Source organism: Podarcis melisellensis (assembly GCF_964234715.1).
Source record: "Podarcis melisellensis genome assembly, chromosome: 14".
NCBI lineage: Eukaryota > Metazoa > Chordata > Lepidosauria > Squamata > Lacertidae > Podarcis > Podarcis melisellensis.
Window position 1 is genome coordinate 503,482 of NC_138546.1, and position 16,771 is coordinate 520,252.

Genomic DNA, 16,771 nt, shown 5'->3' on the forward strand with positions numbered 1-16,771 from the left:
TTTTTTCCTATGTTTTAGAGGTTCTTATTTTTATCTGTAAGCACCCTGAATCCCTATCAGGGCAAAAGTAGTACTGTAGTAGTAGTAGCAGTAGCAGTAGTAGTAGTAGTAATTTGCTGTAAGCCTGCCCTGAGGCCTTAGGGAGAAAGGTGGGTAATAAATTCTAATACAGTGGTACCTCTGGATGCGAACGGGATCCGTTCCAGAGCCCCGTTCGCATCTAGAGCAGAACGCAACCTGCATCTGCAGGTCACAATTCCCCGCTTCTGCGCATAACGTCATTTTGAGCGTCTGCACACGCGCAAGTGGCGAAACCTGGAAGTAACACATTCCATTACTTCCGGGTCACAGCTGAGCGTAACCTGAAAAGGCTCAACCTGAAGCGACTTCAACCCGAGGTATGACTGTAATAATTAGAGGAGAAGATGCAGCCCCCAAGTCCGCACCCCAAAGACCAACACCCCAGACAAAGGCATCTAAAAAACAAAGTACAAACTTTATTTTGTTTCTTTACAAAGGCACAAGCCTCATTTTTCCCACTTTCTTAACAAAATATAATAGCATCTCAATGAACACGAAGACCCGAAAACTGTAAAAAAAGAGAAAAAAAGAACAAAAACAAAACAGAAAAACCATATAAAAAAAATGAAAGAACTGAGGAACAGCTGCGGCTGGGGAGGAACCTACCAAATACCAACAGCCCTAAACAACACTGGCCTAGGCCTCTAGCCAAATTGGGGGGAGCTGGGGGGGGGAACGGGGAAGGACGCAACAAAAAGCAACGATCACAGAACACGCACGCCCTCATGACCCAGTCGGACCCACGGAACAGATTAAGTGCTTTGAAAAAAAGGAGGAAAGAAGCCACGGGGGGTGGGGGGAGCCAAAAGTGGCCAACGTGGCAGGCTGAGGCCCACCCCAGAAACGGCGCCATCTTTGAAAAGGGACACCCCCCACCCAGACTGCAGCTAAGGCCATAAACCTGAACTGGCCCCCCGAGAACGGAGGGAAGCCTGCCGTCCCGTGATGCAGGAGGGGACTGCAGGCAGGGGCCCCCGGGGTGGCAGCGTGGGCACCGGCCCTTCTATGGGCAGACCTTCCGTTGCCCCCTGGGTCTTTTTGCCTCCCCTGGGGGTGATGCCGAGGAACCAAGAGCCCCAGGCAGAGCTCGTGAGGAGGCAGTCCTTGAGGGGCCCTTGCAAGGCCAACTAGCAGGGAGGAAACAGGAGGCCCAGAGAAGTCTATCGCAGAGATGGGGGGGGGGGACACGACTGGGGAGGCAAGGCAACCCAGCAGGGCCTAGGAGGGTGCCAGGAGATGGGGGCACCTGCCACTCTGCGTGGCCGCAGGCAATTTATATGAACGTTCCCCCCTGAGTATTTGGGGCTCTGATCTGGCCCACATGGTCGCACGCAGGCCAGGCACTCTGAAAACCCCCGTGCTGCTGCCCCCTCCCCTCTGCCCCCCTCCCCGTTGGCTTTGAAGAGGGCAAGGATTCGGCCCCTGCAGGTTCTAACGCTCCCGTTTACAGTATCGAAAGGTCATAAAAGAGACCCGAATTCCATGGTATTTTGTAAAAAAATTCAGCGCAAGTTTCTCCGAAGTCCCCTCACCCACACCCTGCCCGCCTGCCTGCCCCCCCGTGGCCAGGTGGGGGTCAGGGCATCTCGGCCTTGCTGTGCTCCATGGAGTCACTGTCGTCCGCCTCGGAGTCGGAGGCCGTGTCCGAGTTGGAGGGCTCCAGGCTGGTCTGCGCAGGGGTCACGATGACGGCACGACGGCGCTCCTCCTCCTCTTCCTCCTCCTCCTCCAGCAGCCGCTTCTCCTGTGTCCCCTCGATGTGCTGGATTGCCTGGGTTTTTTTGGGGGGGAGACACCAGTGTGAGACAGCAAGCTGGCCCCCCTGAATCCCCCCAACACACACCCAAGACTCTGTCTGCGGAAAAGAAGCTCCCAGGAGCTGCCTAAGAGAGTGCCCGGCAGATGGCATCTCACGCCGGTAAAGCTAGCAAGGATGTCTAGAACAAAAAATAAGAAATGTTGGAAGTGTGGAGAGGTGGAGGGTGACCTCTACCATATGTGGTGGACCTGTAGTAAAGTGAAGGGCCTTTGGGAATTGATCTATAACGAACTTAAAAAAATCTTTAAATACACTTTCCCCCCAAAAACCTGAAGCTTTTCTACTGGGATTGATTGGAAAGGAAAAAGATAAAAACCTCTTTCTATTTGCCACGACAGCAGCCAGAAATATGTTCGCTCAGAATTGGAAAACAGACAGAATACTGAATATGAACTGGCAGGTTAAAATGATGGACTACGCAGAACTGGCCAGACTATCAGGAAAACTAAGAGATCAGGACGAGCAGAAGTTTCAAAAAAATTGGAGTAAATATTTGATGTATATAAGAAACAACTGTAAATCTTTGAAGACACTGGTAGGGTTGGAATAACTCTTACAGCGTGTAGCTGATAATATAAAGTACGTGACATTAGAACTTTATTTGATGCTTACCAAAGAAATGGAGGGAAGTCAGAGGCATGATAGAGCCTAAGTTAAGTATGTAACCTATATATGTGTAATTTATGAATGTATGTATGTTTACTGAAAATCCATAAAAAATTAATTTGCAAAGATCAGAGAGCGCCCAGGAAGAGTCCTTGGCTATGTCCACCGGCAGCCGGAGGGCCCTGCGGGGTCTAACCAGATCAGGGGCCTTGCAAGGTCTCAGACCCAGGTGGGGGGGTTGCAGAAGGGCCTTCCCCAACCCCTTCGTACCCCAGAGCCTTTGAGTTGCCTGGGACTGCTCAGAATCAGGTCCGCGCCTGCCAACAGGAGCCGCCCAGAAATCCTTTCCGCTCAGGGGCTGAGGATCGACGCTGAGCCTGAATGGCACCAAGCAGCATCAAGGAAGGCTCAGTGGTTAGAGCACCTGATTTGCATGCAGAAGGTCCTGGATTCAGTTTCTGGGGATTCAGCCCCAGGGAAGGGGAGCTTCCCCCTCTTCTCCCTTCCCCTGACCCCAAAGGGATCGCCAGGAGAGCCCGTTGAGCAGCAAAACCTCAAAAGCGCTGCAGGGTCTAAGATTTTGCAGACCTCAGACCACCTCCACAGAAGCTTTCTGCTACGAAAAAGGAGCCACGAGACCCTGCGTCATTTTCTAACAGGAGTGCGTCTCAAAAATAGCAGAGAAACCACACCCAAAATTGCACACGGATGAGACACCTCCATCTTCCGTCAGGCTTAGAGGTTCTCTATGGAGAGCTGCCCCCCTGCACCCCCCCAACTGCTCTAGAAGGATCCAGCATCTCTTTCCTCGCCTGGAGCTGAGGAAAAGGTGGGTGGGCGGGGTAGAAATAATGAATTATTATTATAAATTATTTTTATGGGGGCTTGTCACACAGCAACTAACAACACTCGTCCAGGGAAACAGGACACAGAGGTGCAAAATTTGGTGCATTTGTGGAAGCTTCTGTCTTCCAGGGCAGGTGCAGGACACCTCAAAGTCAGAGTGAACCCTCAGCACCTGGGGTGATTGGCTGTTGTCTCCAGGGTATGGCTTGGCTCACTCACTCGAGCCATGCAGCGCTTCTGCAGCCCAATGCCCAGCTAGGCCATTGGCCCATCCCCTCGTACACAGGGGTTCCTTCCGTGCCCTCCCTAGGGATGCCGCTGGGGATCTGAACCTGGGACCTCCTGCGTCCAAATCCAATGCTCCCCTGCCCCCCCCCCAGACGCGGGTCTCCCCGTCTCACCTGAACGATGGTATCCAGATTCTGCCTGGATGTGGAGATAGTGTTGATCACGGAGGACGGGCCCATGGTTACCACGGTGACGTGGTGAGAGGGTGGCAGCGGCGCAGGCACGATCACAGTCGGGTGGTGGGTGGGGGCTGGGGGGCCGTGTGCCGACAAGAGCTGCGGGGGGAGAGAAAAAGAGACCGGTCGTGTCACCAGGGGCCACCTCTAAGAAGGTCCTGCAGTCAGAGGCAGAATGGCTGAGCCTGGAGCAGATAAGACCTTGGGGCAGGGAGTTGGCTCTGGCCTAGAGAGGCAGCCGCGAGCCACTCCTGGCTCCTGACGGGGGCGGGGGGGTCTCCCTTTCTCCAGGGGGACTCAGGCCCCACATGGCCACGTCTGGAGGGGAGAGCGGAGGCTGCAGCCTTGGCCTCCCAGGCCCGCCCCCCAAGAACAAAGGCAGTAGCATGGGCTGGGGTTTGTTGCAGGCAGGTGACCTGCGCTGTGCCCCCCCAACCCCGACCCACAGGGCTCCCCCTGCTGCTTGAACTCGTGGAGCAAGGGCTTGGAAGAGGCAGACCCCGGGGTGGAAGTGAAAGGTGGGAGAATGACTCCATGGCTTCAGGCCTCTCCCTGCAGGGGAAGCCCAGAGACAGTACAGGGTGTGCTGCCCCCATCCTCCAGGAGGGACCTAGGGACAGCAAGGCACCTCCAAGAAGATATGGGCAACCCAGGCAGGCAGGCAACAGGGCATGAGAAGGTAAGAAGGGCATATTGCATCAGGCCATTGGCCTATCTAGGGTCCATCATTCTGTTTTGACAGCAGCCGCCCAGGCGCCCATATGGGGAAGCTCATGAGCAGAATATGAGCACCAGACCCTTCTCCCGCCCTGTGGTTTTGCCCCACCGTCAAGAGCTGCGAAAGGCAGCCGAGATTTCCTAGCACCACAGAAGCACTGCAGAAGCGGCAGCCAGGCCTGCAGGGGCTGGGGCTGTGCCACGGAGGGGAGGGCAGTTCCCGCAAGACCCCTGCCCCCCAATTCCAGCCGGAGCTGCAAGGGAAAGCCTCTTGCCAAACACTCCACAGCTACGGATGCGTGGAACCTGGCCGAGTGGCAGTGGTTTGCCGGGGATGGAGCCCCCGAGACTCCTGCCTGCCCAGGTGTGCAAGGACCCTCCCCGGGGGGAAGGAAGCATTGCTGCAGCAGCAGCCAGGCCCACCAGGCCCCCAGGTGAATGCTGAGCCCTCCTTCGGGAGGCGCCGCCCAACTCCCTTGGATTTCAGCCCCCACAAGTCTCCCGGGGGACTCTGGGGGGCTGGGGCAAGAGCGCTGGCCCCCCCAGCTGCATCCCAAGGGGGCCGAGTGGGAGGCAAGCCACGCACTCACCTGGGGGCGGCCCTGCTGCTGGTGCTCAGGTGTCTCCTGGCGCAGGAGCCTCACCTGTTCCTGCTGCTGCTGCTGGAGCTGAACCTGCTGCGCAATCACCTTCAGCTTCTCGGGGTACATATGGGCCTCTAAGGAGCGCACCTGCCGGGGGAACAGGAGAAGAAGGCCCTGTCATGGGCTGGGAGGGCCCGGCAACACCCCACCCAGGCCACAGAGAGGGCCAGGCACTCAGTGTGCCAGTCGGGTGCACACCCTGTTCTGCACCCCATTCACAAGGGAAACCAAATTCCTTGGCCAAACCTGCTACTCTTTGCCCTCTCTGTTCCTCCAGAAACAATCTGGGGCCTTCACTAGTTTGACAGCACCCTGAAGGATGCGGCCCCGGGAGGTTGCTCCTCCTGCCTGTGGGGCCAGGGAAGTGGTCCAAGCAATCTCTCCTCCCAGCCAAGCCCACGGAGACCCCATTACTCAGGCGATGCCCCCATCCTCTCACCTGCTCCTCCAGCATCAGGCGGACGGAGCGCTCCTTGTCCAGCTGTTGGCGCAGCTCAATCATCTCCCGGCGGAGGTCCTCGGCTTTCTCGTCCTCCCAGATGTCTGGGGACCCGATGCCCTCGTCTTTGTCCTCCGCCCTCCGCCGCTTTGGGGAGGAGCCGCTGAACTCCTGGCCAAGCAGACGCAGCGTGAGCATCAGGGATGGGGAGGCCGGGGAGAGAGAGAAGGCCTGCCCTCCACTTCCTCCTCCAATGCAGCCAAGCGGCGACCAAGAGGGCACGGCTCAGCCACGCAAAGGAAGCCACAGGCTTGTGGCAGCTCCAAGGAGAAAAGGCCCCCCACCCTCTATGCATAGAGGAGACCCCGCCAGCCTGGAATATTATATGTGCGCCTGCTCTCTCTCTCTCTCTTTCTCTCTCACCCCCCCCCCCACGCACCCACGAGGGAGCAGCCTCAGCAGATACCTGGATGAACCTCTTGAGCTGGGCGTTCTGCTGCAGCAAACGTGTCTTCTCCTGTTCCAAAGAGAAGATGTACTCTGCTGTCTGCTGGAGAATCGCTGCCTGGGGAGGGGCAATTGGAAGGTGAGGGGGTGCAGAGTCAAACATAAAACCCAGCATGTATTATCATCATCATCATCACCATCAAAATGCAAAATAGAAGTGCAAAATAAATAGTTAAAACATTTATACCCTCATCCCACAAACACATTGGTCTGGCAGCTAAAGGCATATGATGAAGGCACCAGGCGAACCTCTCCGAGGAAAGCATTCCACAAATGTGGGGCCACCACAGAAAAGGCCCTCTTCTCATCTTGTCCCCCTACGGACCTCCCGTGAAGGAGACACGCCAAGAAGGGCCTCAGAAGATGATCTCAGGGTCTAGGTAGGTTCACGTGGAAAGAGGCAGTTCTTGAGGTATTGCAGTCCTGAGCCGTTGAAGGATTTCTAGGTCAAAGCCAGCACTTGGAATTGGACGCCGAAATTAATTGGCAGTCAATGCAGTTGGGCCAGGATTGGTGTAAGATGCTCAAACCGCCGTGCTCCAGCGAGCAACCTGGCCGCCGAATTCTCCACCAGCTGAAGCTTACAATCAATCTCCAGAGGCAGCCCCATGTAGAACGCCTGGCAGTCACCCAACCAAGAGCCCTGGTCCCAAACAAGCCCTTTTCCAGCTCAAGGGGAGGACCAGACTAAACTGGGTCCCCACAGAGAAGACGAAGATGCAGCTCTTCCACAAGCAGGCAGACCACCTAAGAATGGGGGGTTGGGGGGGCACAGGCAGAGAGAGCTGGCCAGAGACGTGGTGCCCCTTGTGCCCTCCTTCAGGTCAGCTGGGAAAGCAAACTGTGCTGCTCCTTCTCCTAAGCAGCTGGAGCCGGAGCAGGAGGAGAGGACAGAGGGTGAAGAAAGAGCTGTGAGTGGAGTGGGGCCCTTTCCCCAGACCCCCTGGGAAGCTCAACCGACCTGCTGGACCCAGGGGAAGAGAGGGCAGCTGAACGGGACGCAGCCTGAGGAAGGACAGCCACCTTGAGCTGCCCATAAAAACCAAGCCTGGAGTGAGAGACGAGGGCAAAGCTGGCTGTTTCCAGGAACTCTTCTCACTGTGAGACTTTTGTGGGTGAGCTGAGAGTTGGTTTGGACCCTGGGTGAGCACCCTGAGGGCGTGCCAGGAGGACAATGAACTGGTATTGATTTATCCATGTTAATAACAGTAGCTGTGTGCTTTTTGTAATATTTTAAGTTGTCTGCTGCTGCTTCAGTTTTTGGTATGCTGCTTAGATATGATTTGAATATATTAAGCGGTACAGCCAGTTCCACAGTTTCACTGCGCTGTGTGAAAAAGTCCTCCTTCCTTTTGCCTGTGCTGAGCCTCCCAGCCTTGGGCTTCCTGGGATGACTCCCAAGTGTCTCCGTATGGGGGTGTTGGTTCTCCTCCTGCCTTTGCTCCAAGGAGCTGAAAAGGCAGCACAGAGGGTCTCTTCTCCCTCCACCCAGATTTTATCCTCATAACAGCTCCGTGAGGAAGCTCAGGCTGAGAGCTGGTGACTGGCTGACCTGGAGGTGGGCTTTAAAAAGACAGTGTTCGGACCTTTCCGCACAGGGGACTCTTGCCATCCCCTTGGCGGCCCTTTTTTGAACCTTTTCCAACTCTACAATATCCCCTGAACTGTACACAGTATTCCAAATGCAGCCCCATCATTTGAACGATGGCATTATGGTAGTGGCAGTTTTGTTTTCTATTCCTTTCCTAAAGATCCCTAGCATGGGATTTGCCTTTTTGCAGCTGCAGATCATCTTTGAGCCAGCTGCCACAACCATCAGTTCAGACCCCAGGAGAATCTATGTGAAATTAAGATTATTATTTTTTGCCCAAACGTGCATCATTTTACCTTTGTTTATACAGTCATACCTCGGGTTACAGCCGCTTCAGGTTGCGTTTTTTCAGGTTGCGGACCGCCGAAACCTGGAAGTACTGGAACGGGTTACTTCCGGGTTTCGGGAGTCACGCATGCGCAGAAGTGCTAAATTGTGCTTTGCGCATAAGCGCCGAATCGCAACCCGCGCGTGCACAGACGTGGCTTGCAAACGCTGCGAGTTGCAAACGTGCATCCCACACGATTCGCGTTCGCAACCCAAGGGTCCATTGTACACTGAACTGCATTTGTGATTTTACCACCCATTCGCTCCTTTCCAAGCTCTTCTCTTCCTGGTTCAACCACCCTCAACAATTTAGTGCCATTGGCAGACTTGGCCACCTCAGTGCTCACATTGAGCACAAGATTGTTTATGAACAAATTAAAACGCCCCCATACCAATCCTTGGGGGACTCCACTTTCTACCTCTCTCCATTGGGAGAACTGCCCACTGATTCCTCCTCTCTGTTTCCAGTTTCTAACCAAATCCTGCTCCCTAAGAGGACCTCTCCTCTTATCGCGCAGCAGCTAGACTTAGTACTAAGGTTAAACTCAAGTGGAATCCTAGGAGACAGGAGCCTCCAGCCAAGCTCCTTGCATCTGGTACACAGAAAATGCCAAGCCCAGCTGCTCCCCATCCCAACCCCTGTCCGCTGCCACAACCACCAACAATTTTTTTTGGGGGGGGTGGGGTCATACGTGGCACAGCACAGAAGTCTCCAGAAAGGACTAGCAGGCAGCCCCGGTGAGGAAAGGGCTTTGTGCGCCTGACCCTTACCTTGCTGAGCTTCTCCCCATCCGTGTGTGGGATGAGGGTCTTCAGCGACTGGAACCCTGCGTTGATGCTTTGCATGCGGCGCCGCTCATTGCTGTTGGCGATCTCCCTGCGTATCCGCCGCTCCTGGTCCCTTTGCGTCTCTGGGGTCAGCGGGATGTTGGCCAGGCTGCGGGGGAGACGAGCGGCTTTAAGGGAGGCTCGGTCCCTCTGTGGCCCTGCAGCCCTGGAGAACGGCTGCCCGCCAGCGGGCCCCAGGGCTGGGGGTGCCGTGGCTGCCCAGAGGGTCTTGGGCTAAAGCTCCTGCCCGCTCTGGTCAGCACAGCCAACAGCCAGGGATGGGGGAAGACAGGACACACCATCGCAAAGAGGACAAAGGGTCTGATTTGGCACAGAGTGAGATCCCGTCCGCCTGCCCAAATAACATACAATTTCACTGAAATGCCCGGTTGGGTCCTTTCCTGAGAAATGGGCAGGGGCTCATTTTCTTTTAATGCCTTTAAATGAAACGTTAACACCGCGTTGGCCTCTAAAGGCCCCTGCAGCCTGGGAACTCGAGTGCTCCCATGGAGAGATGGGGACCCATTCGGTCCCAGGCAGGTTCACGCCTTAGAGGGCTCAGGCTGGCAGGCGAACTCCACCCTGAATGGCACAAGCTGCCCCAAAGCCTCAGAACCATTGCCTAGAGGGACCCGCAGGTAGCTGGGAGGAGGAAAAGGATGCGACCTGTCTGGCTGCAGCCAACAAGCGATGCATTATCCCCCCTGAATGGATCCAGGGATGCGCTGGGCCTCAGGCCAACTAATATGCAGCAATGACTTTTTTAAATAAACAAAAAATCACTTTGGGGCATACCAAAGAGTTAAGACAGAAAAGTTTTTTAATATGCCCAACTATTCAATACAAAGTCAACTCACAGCTGCAGGACTGTCTCCCAGCACAAGACCCTCACCCGGCGGGGGTGGGGGGTGAGCTCCAGGTTTGACCGAGGAGGAGAGGCAGGCTAGAGACAAACTGGGGGTGCTTTTTACACAATTGCTTTATTCCTTTCTTTGTGCATTGTGTGTAGACTGCAGATATCAGTTGAAGGAGCCGGCCTTCAAGGGGCCTTTGGTCAAGCAGGTTCCCAGCACAGGACCAAGAGCCTGAACATCTGTTGAAGTCCACCCCGCCAGGCGCTGGCCTTTTAGACCTCCTCCAACTCTTTAGAAAAACTCTCCTCTGTCTCCGGACTGAGATCTTGGACCAGGCAGAAGTGCTCTCTGCTGGCGCTAAGGGAACCCAGAGGAGGAATGTGCAGCTGGCCGCTACCTGGGAGCAAGAGGGAGGGGTCGCGGGAGGACGCGCAGAGGAATCCCACCACCACCACCATTTGTGATGGGTTCAAATCCCGCGGCCCCTGGGCTCCAGCTGGCACCCGAAAGCCACCGTTTGCCAATGCATAAGGGGCGGGGGGGGCAGGTAAGCCAGGTGTATGTGGCGGGAAAAGAGTCGGGGGGGGGCGGCCAGACGGGCAGCGACCAGGGCCAAAATTTGGAGCGGAATCACCCCCCCCAGCCGCGCTGGACCCTCTGCCCCGACCAGCCCGCCCTGCCCCGCGCTCTGGCCGCGGGAGCTCAGCCGAGCTCGCCGGGGGACCAGCGGGAAGCGGGGCTGCCTCACCGAGCAGCCCCCTCCGGCACGGGCAGGGGGTCCCGCGTCCCCGCCGGAGCCCTCCCGTCCAAGGGCGCCCCGGGAGCAGAGCGGCAAGAGCGCGGCGAAGGGTCCCGGGCTCCCTTTGTCTGGCTGCAGCCGCTCGGCTCCCTTCCCTTCCCGCTGCCCGGGCACAAAGGCGGCCCGCCGGGCGAGGAGCGCGGCGGCCCCACGCGGAAGACGCGGCCCTGCGAAGCAGCAGGCCAGGCCTTCCCCGCGCGGCCTCCGCAGCCCCAGCCACGTGCGCGGCTGGCCGGGAGCGCCCGGGCGCCTTTGTGCGGGGCGGCGGCGGCGGCAGCGTGGCCCGGCCGAGCGCAGCACTACATGTCCCGGCAGCCCGCGGCGGAAAGGCCCGCCCCTTCGGAGGCTGCACAGTCACCGCCAGGCTAGGCCCGGCCGCCGCCGCCGGACTCCCCACGCGGCCGGGCGGCGGCACCAGCGCCCCGGGGAGCCCCGAGGGGGCGGCCGCCCAGCCCCGAAAGCCCCTCGCCCCAGGGGGAGGCCGGCCGAGCCGCCGGGGCGGGCGGCGGGGGGCAGGCGAGGGAGCCGCGGCGGCGGCGGCGGCGGCATGGCTGCCTTGTGCCCTCCTCCCTCCCTCCCTCGCCCGCCCGCCCAGCTGCACGCCTTCGCCCTCGCCGCGCCCGCCCGCCCGCTCGCCCTCCCGGCCCGGCAGCCCCCCGCCGCCGCGCTCCCTCGGCGGGGCTCGGGCCGGGCGCGCAGCCAGGCAGGCGCAGCGAGCGCAGCAGGTCGGCGGCGGCGGCGGCAGCATGGCCGGGGCGCCCGCTCTGCCTGCAAACAGACCCACGTGCTCCCGCCAGCGGCCCTCCCGCCGCTCCGGGGGGCGACCGGGCGCGTCCCGAGGGAGAGGGAGACCCCGCCGCCCTCCCCGCGCAGCCCCGAGCGCACAAGGGTCCCGGGCAGCCGAGGCTCCGTCGCTCGGCCGGCCCGTCGCTCGGTGCCGCTCGCTCTCCCCCCCCCCCCGGCCCGGCCCTGCGCGGCTGCCCGTTTCCCGGGCTCGGCGGGGCGCACACCCACCTGCACAGCCCGCCGATCACCTCCTTCTCGGATTTCCTGAAGTGCTGCAGCGACGGCACCTTCTGCGCGGGCACCATGAAGTACTCCATGCCCGGCCGGGGCGCGCGGCAGGCGGAGGGAGGGAGCGGCGCCCGCGGGGATCGGGGCCGGGCAGGCAGGCGGCGAGGGGGCTGCGGGGGCGCGCGTGTGGCGGCGGCGTGTGCGTGTCCGTCCCCCGCCCGGCGGCGCCGCTGCTCCTCGCTCGCTCGCTCGCTCCTCCGTGCGGCTCCGGCTCCTCTGTGCGCGTCTCCTCAAGGCGGGAAACAGCTGGTGCGAGCGCAGCGCTCCCTCCCCGCCGGCGCCGCCTCCGCCAGCCACCGGCCCATGTAAACAAAGGACTATTTGCCGCGGCCCCCGCGCCCCGCCGCCGCCCCCCCGCCCGCCCCGGACCGCGCGCGCCCCGCCCGCCGCCCCCGCCAACCCCGCGCCGCGCCTGGCCCCGCGCCCGCCCGCCCCGCCGCCCGCCCGGCCCGCGGCTGCCTGCGCCACTACGGGGTGATGCGGCCCATCAGCTGACGGCTTGGCAGCCCAGCAGGAGCGCACGGGCGGGCGGGCGAGGCAGCCCAGGCGCCGGGGACGCGGCCCCCCAGGGGCCACCCCCCAACTTCCGAGGGGAAGCCACCCGCGTGGCCTTCGGGCGGCAGGCGCCGCGGGCTCGGACCCCCCCCCCCGCCAAGCGCGGGCTCTGCCCCGAGGAGCTTCCCATCTGCGCGCTGGTTGCAAAGGGAAGGGAGCGAGCGGGAGAGGCGCGCCGCGAGGTTCCAGCGCAGCAGCCTTTCCTGGAGAAAAACGGCTTAGTTGTTAGCTAGTAAACACCCGCAGGAGCCCAGCCTTGCCCAGGGGAAGATCCTGGCAGCACTGGCAGAGGCTCTTCGGGGGAACCTCTGGCCTGGCCCTTCTGGACCAGGATCTGCACAGCGCACACGGCAGGCAAAGCCTCCTGGATCGGGGCCAGCAGGGACAGGGCCCCCTGCCCAGCCGGGACCTGGGGCATTTAATTGTGGCTTTGGTGCCAACTGCAGTTGGAATGCAGGGATATTTGTTTATTACTGATATTAACATCATGCCCACTCTGAGGCTGCCTAAATTTACAAAGGCCCTACATCCATGCTGGCAATAAAAGCCTTAAAATGAGGCAAGGAAGATAATTTCTCCTGTGGGTGACAAGGGGTGACTCAAGGTTAACTAGTGGTGCAGCAAAAAGACTGCTAGCACATTTGCAAAATTAAGCTGAGTCCAGTATGGTTTCTGAAGAGTCAAGGGGCAGAAAATCCCACAAGTGGGGTAAAAATACAATAATAATATATTAGGAGTCCCCAGCAACTTGCAGCCCCTCCAGGACACGCAAAGCCCACATCCTGAGATGGACTTTCCCCTCTCCCTAACAGTTGGGCCGGCCCTTTCCTCACCAGCTCGTCTCCAGCTGCCTCCTCGCTTAGCTGACTGGTTCCCTGCCCCTTTGCAGCTGGTGCCCTTCTACTTTCAAGAGGTTGGGGAGGAGCGTGTGCTGTGCAGGTGTGTGTGCCATTTCTCCCCTCCCCCCCCCCCCGCAGCAGGTCAAGGCCCCTCTCCCCACTGAGGCCCTGGGGGGGCCACCGGAAGGGCAGGCCAGAGGCCTGGTTCAAGTCTCCTTCGTCTGTGCAGGGCCTGAGCAGAAGAGTGTTGGTGGCACCCTGCAGCCAGGCTGGGTCTGCAAGACGGAGTGGTTCTTGGGGAGCGGGTCGGCTCCTTTGCACTTAGAGCCCAGCCCAACTATTGTCCTTTAGCGCCTGGCTGCCAGAGCATCCTTTAGCTGACCAACAACTTGTCTTCTGGGAGGACAACCTTCTCTAACTCGGCCTCCCCCAGCTTGGTGCTCTTAGGATGTTCTGGCCCAGAATTCCCATCAGCACCAGGTGGGGGAGAAGTGGTTCTGAGCAGTGACCCTCTTCTCCCTGCCGCCATAAATGCACAGGCACACTATCCTGCCTGGGGGAGAGGCAGGCAGGAACTCGCCCGCTGGAGGGGCAGTGCCAGGGACCCCTGGTTCTGAGCAGCAGATTTTGGAGAAGTGGTATTTTCTGCCTTACATCCTCTGGCGTTTTGTGTGGGGAGGGTTTCAACAGTGCAGCAGCAGCAGCAGCAGCAACCCAGAGCAGGATAGGACCTTTGGGGCCTTTTGGGGTGGGGTGACAAATGTCTGCGCCCCAGACGACAAGCACATCATTTGCCTCTTGCTGGTCTGGTCTAGAACTCCTTCCAGCACCCTTTTAACCCTACTGGGGAGAGAACTCAGCAGTGGTGGTGGCCGTGAGCTACTCCCGCCCCCCTCTCCCAGCTGGCAGGCGGCCACGCTCCACTCCGCCCTGGCCACTCACTCACCTTGGCAAGGGCCTTCCCCAACCAGCTCTGAGGTCTAACTGAGCTTGTCTGCCAACGCCCCGTCCCCAAAACAAGCCAGTGCCAAGGAGGAACCAGCTTCCGCCAAGCCTGGAGACTGGTTCACTTCTCCTGCTGCAGCTGCTCTCTGCTGAGAACTCTCCTGCATAGCTGGGGCTGGTTCTCCCCCCTGCCGTGGCCCTGAGACAGCTGACCCCGAGGCAGCAGGAGCACTTGGGGTCCCCCCTTCTTCTGTTCCGCAACGGACGTGGCTCCAACTGCCAGGGAACTCTCAAGGCCCCGCATTCCGCCACCCCTCTTGGTCCAGGCCCAGGGGAGAGAGACTCTTCCCACACTCTGGCCAGTGACCAGGGGCAGCAGCCACACCTCAAAAGCCTCTGCGCCAAGGCTGCAGGTGCCCCTCTTGCCACCTCTCGGCTGCTGTGCCCGGCATCTCTCTTCATTTTGCCCCTCTCCCTTTCAGCCCGCAGGAGAGAAGGGTGGCAGAGGGGAGGTGCCCGTTGGTTCCTTTTCCCAGTGTGGCCTGGTGTGCCAGCTGCCAGCTCCCCCAGGAGGAAGGAGGCCTGCCCTCAGCCATGCATGCATTGGTTCTACCCAGCAGTGGCGTAGCGTGGGTTGTCAGCACCCAGGGCAAGGCAAGTAATTTGCGCCTCCTAACCTGTGGATTTTAGTAGGGGCAGAGAGCTGTGAGTGCGAGCGTGCGCCCCCCCAGATGTTGCGCCCGCTGCGGCCGGCCCCCCCTGCACCCCCCACGCTACGCCACTGCTACCCAGGCTAGACAGCTGCAACACATTCTGTGTGGGGCTGCCTTTGAAAATCGCTCAGGATCATTATACCTCAAGAACCGCCTCTCCCCACATAAGGCAATCCGGACCCTGAGATCATCCTCTGAGGCCCTTCATTATGTGTCTCCTCCACAAGAGAACCAGAAGGTGGCAACACAAGAACAGGGCCTTTTCTGCAGTGGCTCCCCGTCTGTGGAATGCTCTCCCCAGGAAGGCTTGCCTGGCGTCTTCACTTAGGTGACAGGCAAAAACATTCCTCTTCAACCAGGCCTCTGGCTGATTGATATTCTACAGGCTTTTAAATGTGTTTGTGGAAGGGGGGGGCATTGCTGTGTTGCTTTTGTTTTAACTTTTTATTTGTGCTTTTACTTTGTATTTTTATCTTGTGACCTGCCTTTAGATCTTAGGATGAAGGCTGGTATGTCAGTCTAATAAATAAAATAGAAATGATCTGGAGATGCCAGTGGTGTGGAATGTTGCTGTTTCTGCGCTGACTGAGGGTCAGATGATCAGAGCAGATAACACCAGTGCTGAACCAGTTCTGTGCTGGGAATGTATGCGTTTCCAGTTCAATGTGCTGGTTTTGTCCTTTAACCAGCTTGTGACCACGTCACTTGAAGGACCAATTGAAGGTTGCTCACTGGCTGCCTTTAAGGTTAGTTTGGTTGATGGGCAGGAGGCGGTGCCTTCTCACTAGTGGCACCTCCCTTACAGAACTCCTTCCTTAGGGAAGCCCACTGAGCTCCAGTATTCAAAGCAGCCTCCAAAACTCGCCAGTTTTGAATGGATTTTATTGGTTCTAGTTAGTCATGCTGCAATTTTGTCGATTTCACTGGTTGAATTATTGCATTTGAATGTGCTGCTGCTTTTGCATATGTTTTGAATGTGAGTATTCCATCATCATCGTCATTGTTTATTATTTCTACCCCGCCCATCTGACTGGGTTTCCCCAGCCACTCTGGACGGCTTCCAACAGAACATTAAAACACAATAAAATTAAACATTAAAAGCTTCCCTAAACAGGGCTGCCTTCAGAAGTCTTCTAAAATTCAGATAGTTGTTGATTTCCTTGACATCTGATGGAAGGGCATTCCACAGGGCAGGTGCCAACACCGAGAAGGCCCTTTGCCTGGTTCCCTGTAACTTGGCTTCTCGCAGGGAGGGAACCATGAGAAGGCCCTCGGAGCTGGACCTCAGTGTCCGGGCAGAACGATGAGGGAGGAGACGCTCCTTCAGGTCTACTGTACTGAGGCCATTTAGGGCTTTCAAGGTCAGCACCAACACTTTGAATTGTGCTCGGAAACATACTGGGAGCCAATGTAGGTCTTTCAGGACCGGTGTTATGTGGTCTCAGCGGCCGCTCCCAGTCACCAGTCTAGCTCCCACATTCTGGATTAGTTGTAGTTTCTGGGTCACCTTCAAAGGTAGCCCCACGTAGAGCGCATTGCAGTAGTCCAAGCAGGAGATAACCAGAGCATGCGCCACTCTGGCGAGACAGTCTGCGGGCAGGTAGGGTCTCATCCTGCGTACCAGATGGAGCTGGTAAACAGCTGCCCTGGACACAGAAATGACCTGTACCTCCATGGACAGCTGTGAGTCCAAAATGACCCCCAGACTGCGCACCTGGTCCTTCAGGTGTACAGTTACCCCATTCAGGACCAGGGAGTACCCGACACCAGCCTGCCCCCTGTCCCCCCAAAACAGTACTTCTGTCTTGTCATAATACTGTATTGCAATGTGTCTTGTGTGTGTCTTTTCAACAGTTCACCCCCTTGGGTGGGCCTGGTCTAGAGAGGCAGCGTCCAAATATTTAAGAGAAGAAAGCTGAGCAGCCTAGAGAGACAGGGGTCCGTTCCTGCTGCTTCTTGCTGTGACTTGACTTGCTTAGCTTCTCGATGGCCCCCCCTTCCGTTTCTTGTCCAGAGCCGTTGGAGGAGGAGGCGGTTTCCAAAAGCCACCGAAGAAATCGGATGTGGATGACAGTCTGTGTCGCAAGAAGGGCACGGGAGGCTGCTGGAGGGGAGGGGAGGAG

General features: G+C 58.4%; 1 protein-coding gene across 1 annotated transcript; it reads right to left on the reverse strand.

Annotated features, from left to right (window-relative positions):
* Positions 1 to 477: 477 nt before the first annotated feature.
* Positions 478 to 11,916, reverse strand: TFAP4 (transcription factor AP-4). Its single transcript, XM_081889269.1, is given in 9 exon segments — positions 478 to 1,852; positions 3,754 to 3,915; positions 5,124 to 5,264; positions 5,617 to 5,787; positions 6,083 to 6,181; positions 8,813 to 8,978; positions 11,537 to 11,703; positions 11,705 to 11,853; positions 11,856 to 11,916. Coding segments are annotated over 9 exon segments (1,296 nt in total). The 5' UTR covers positions 11,902 to 11,916; the 3' UTR covers positions 478 to 1,657.
* Between the last annotated feature and the right edge of the window lie 4,855 nt (positions 11,917 to 16,771).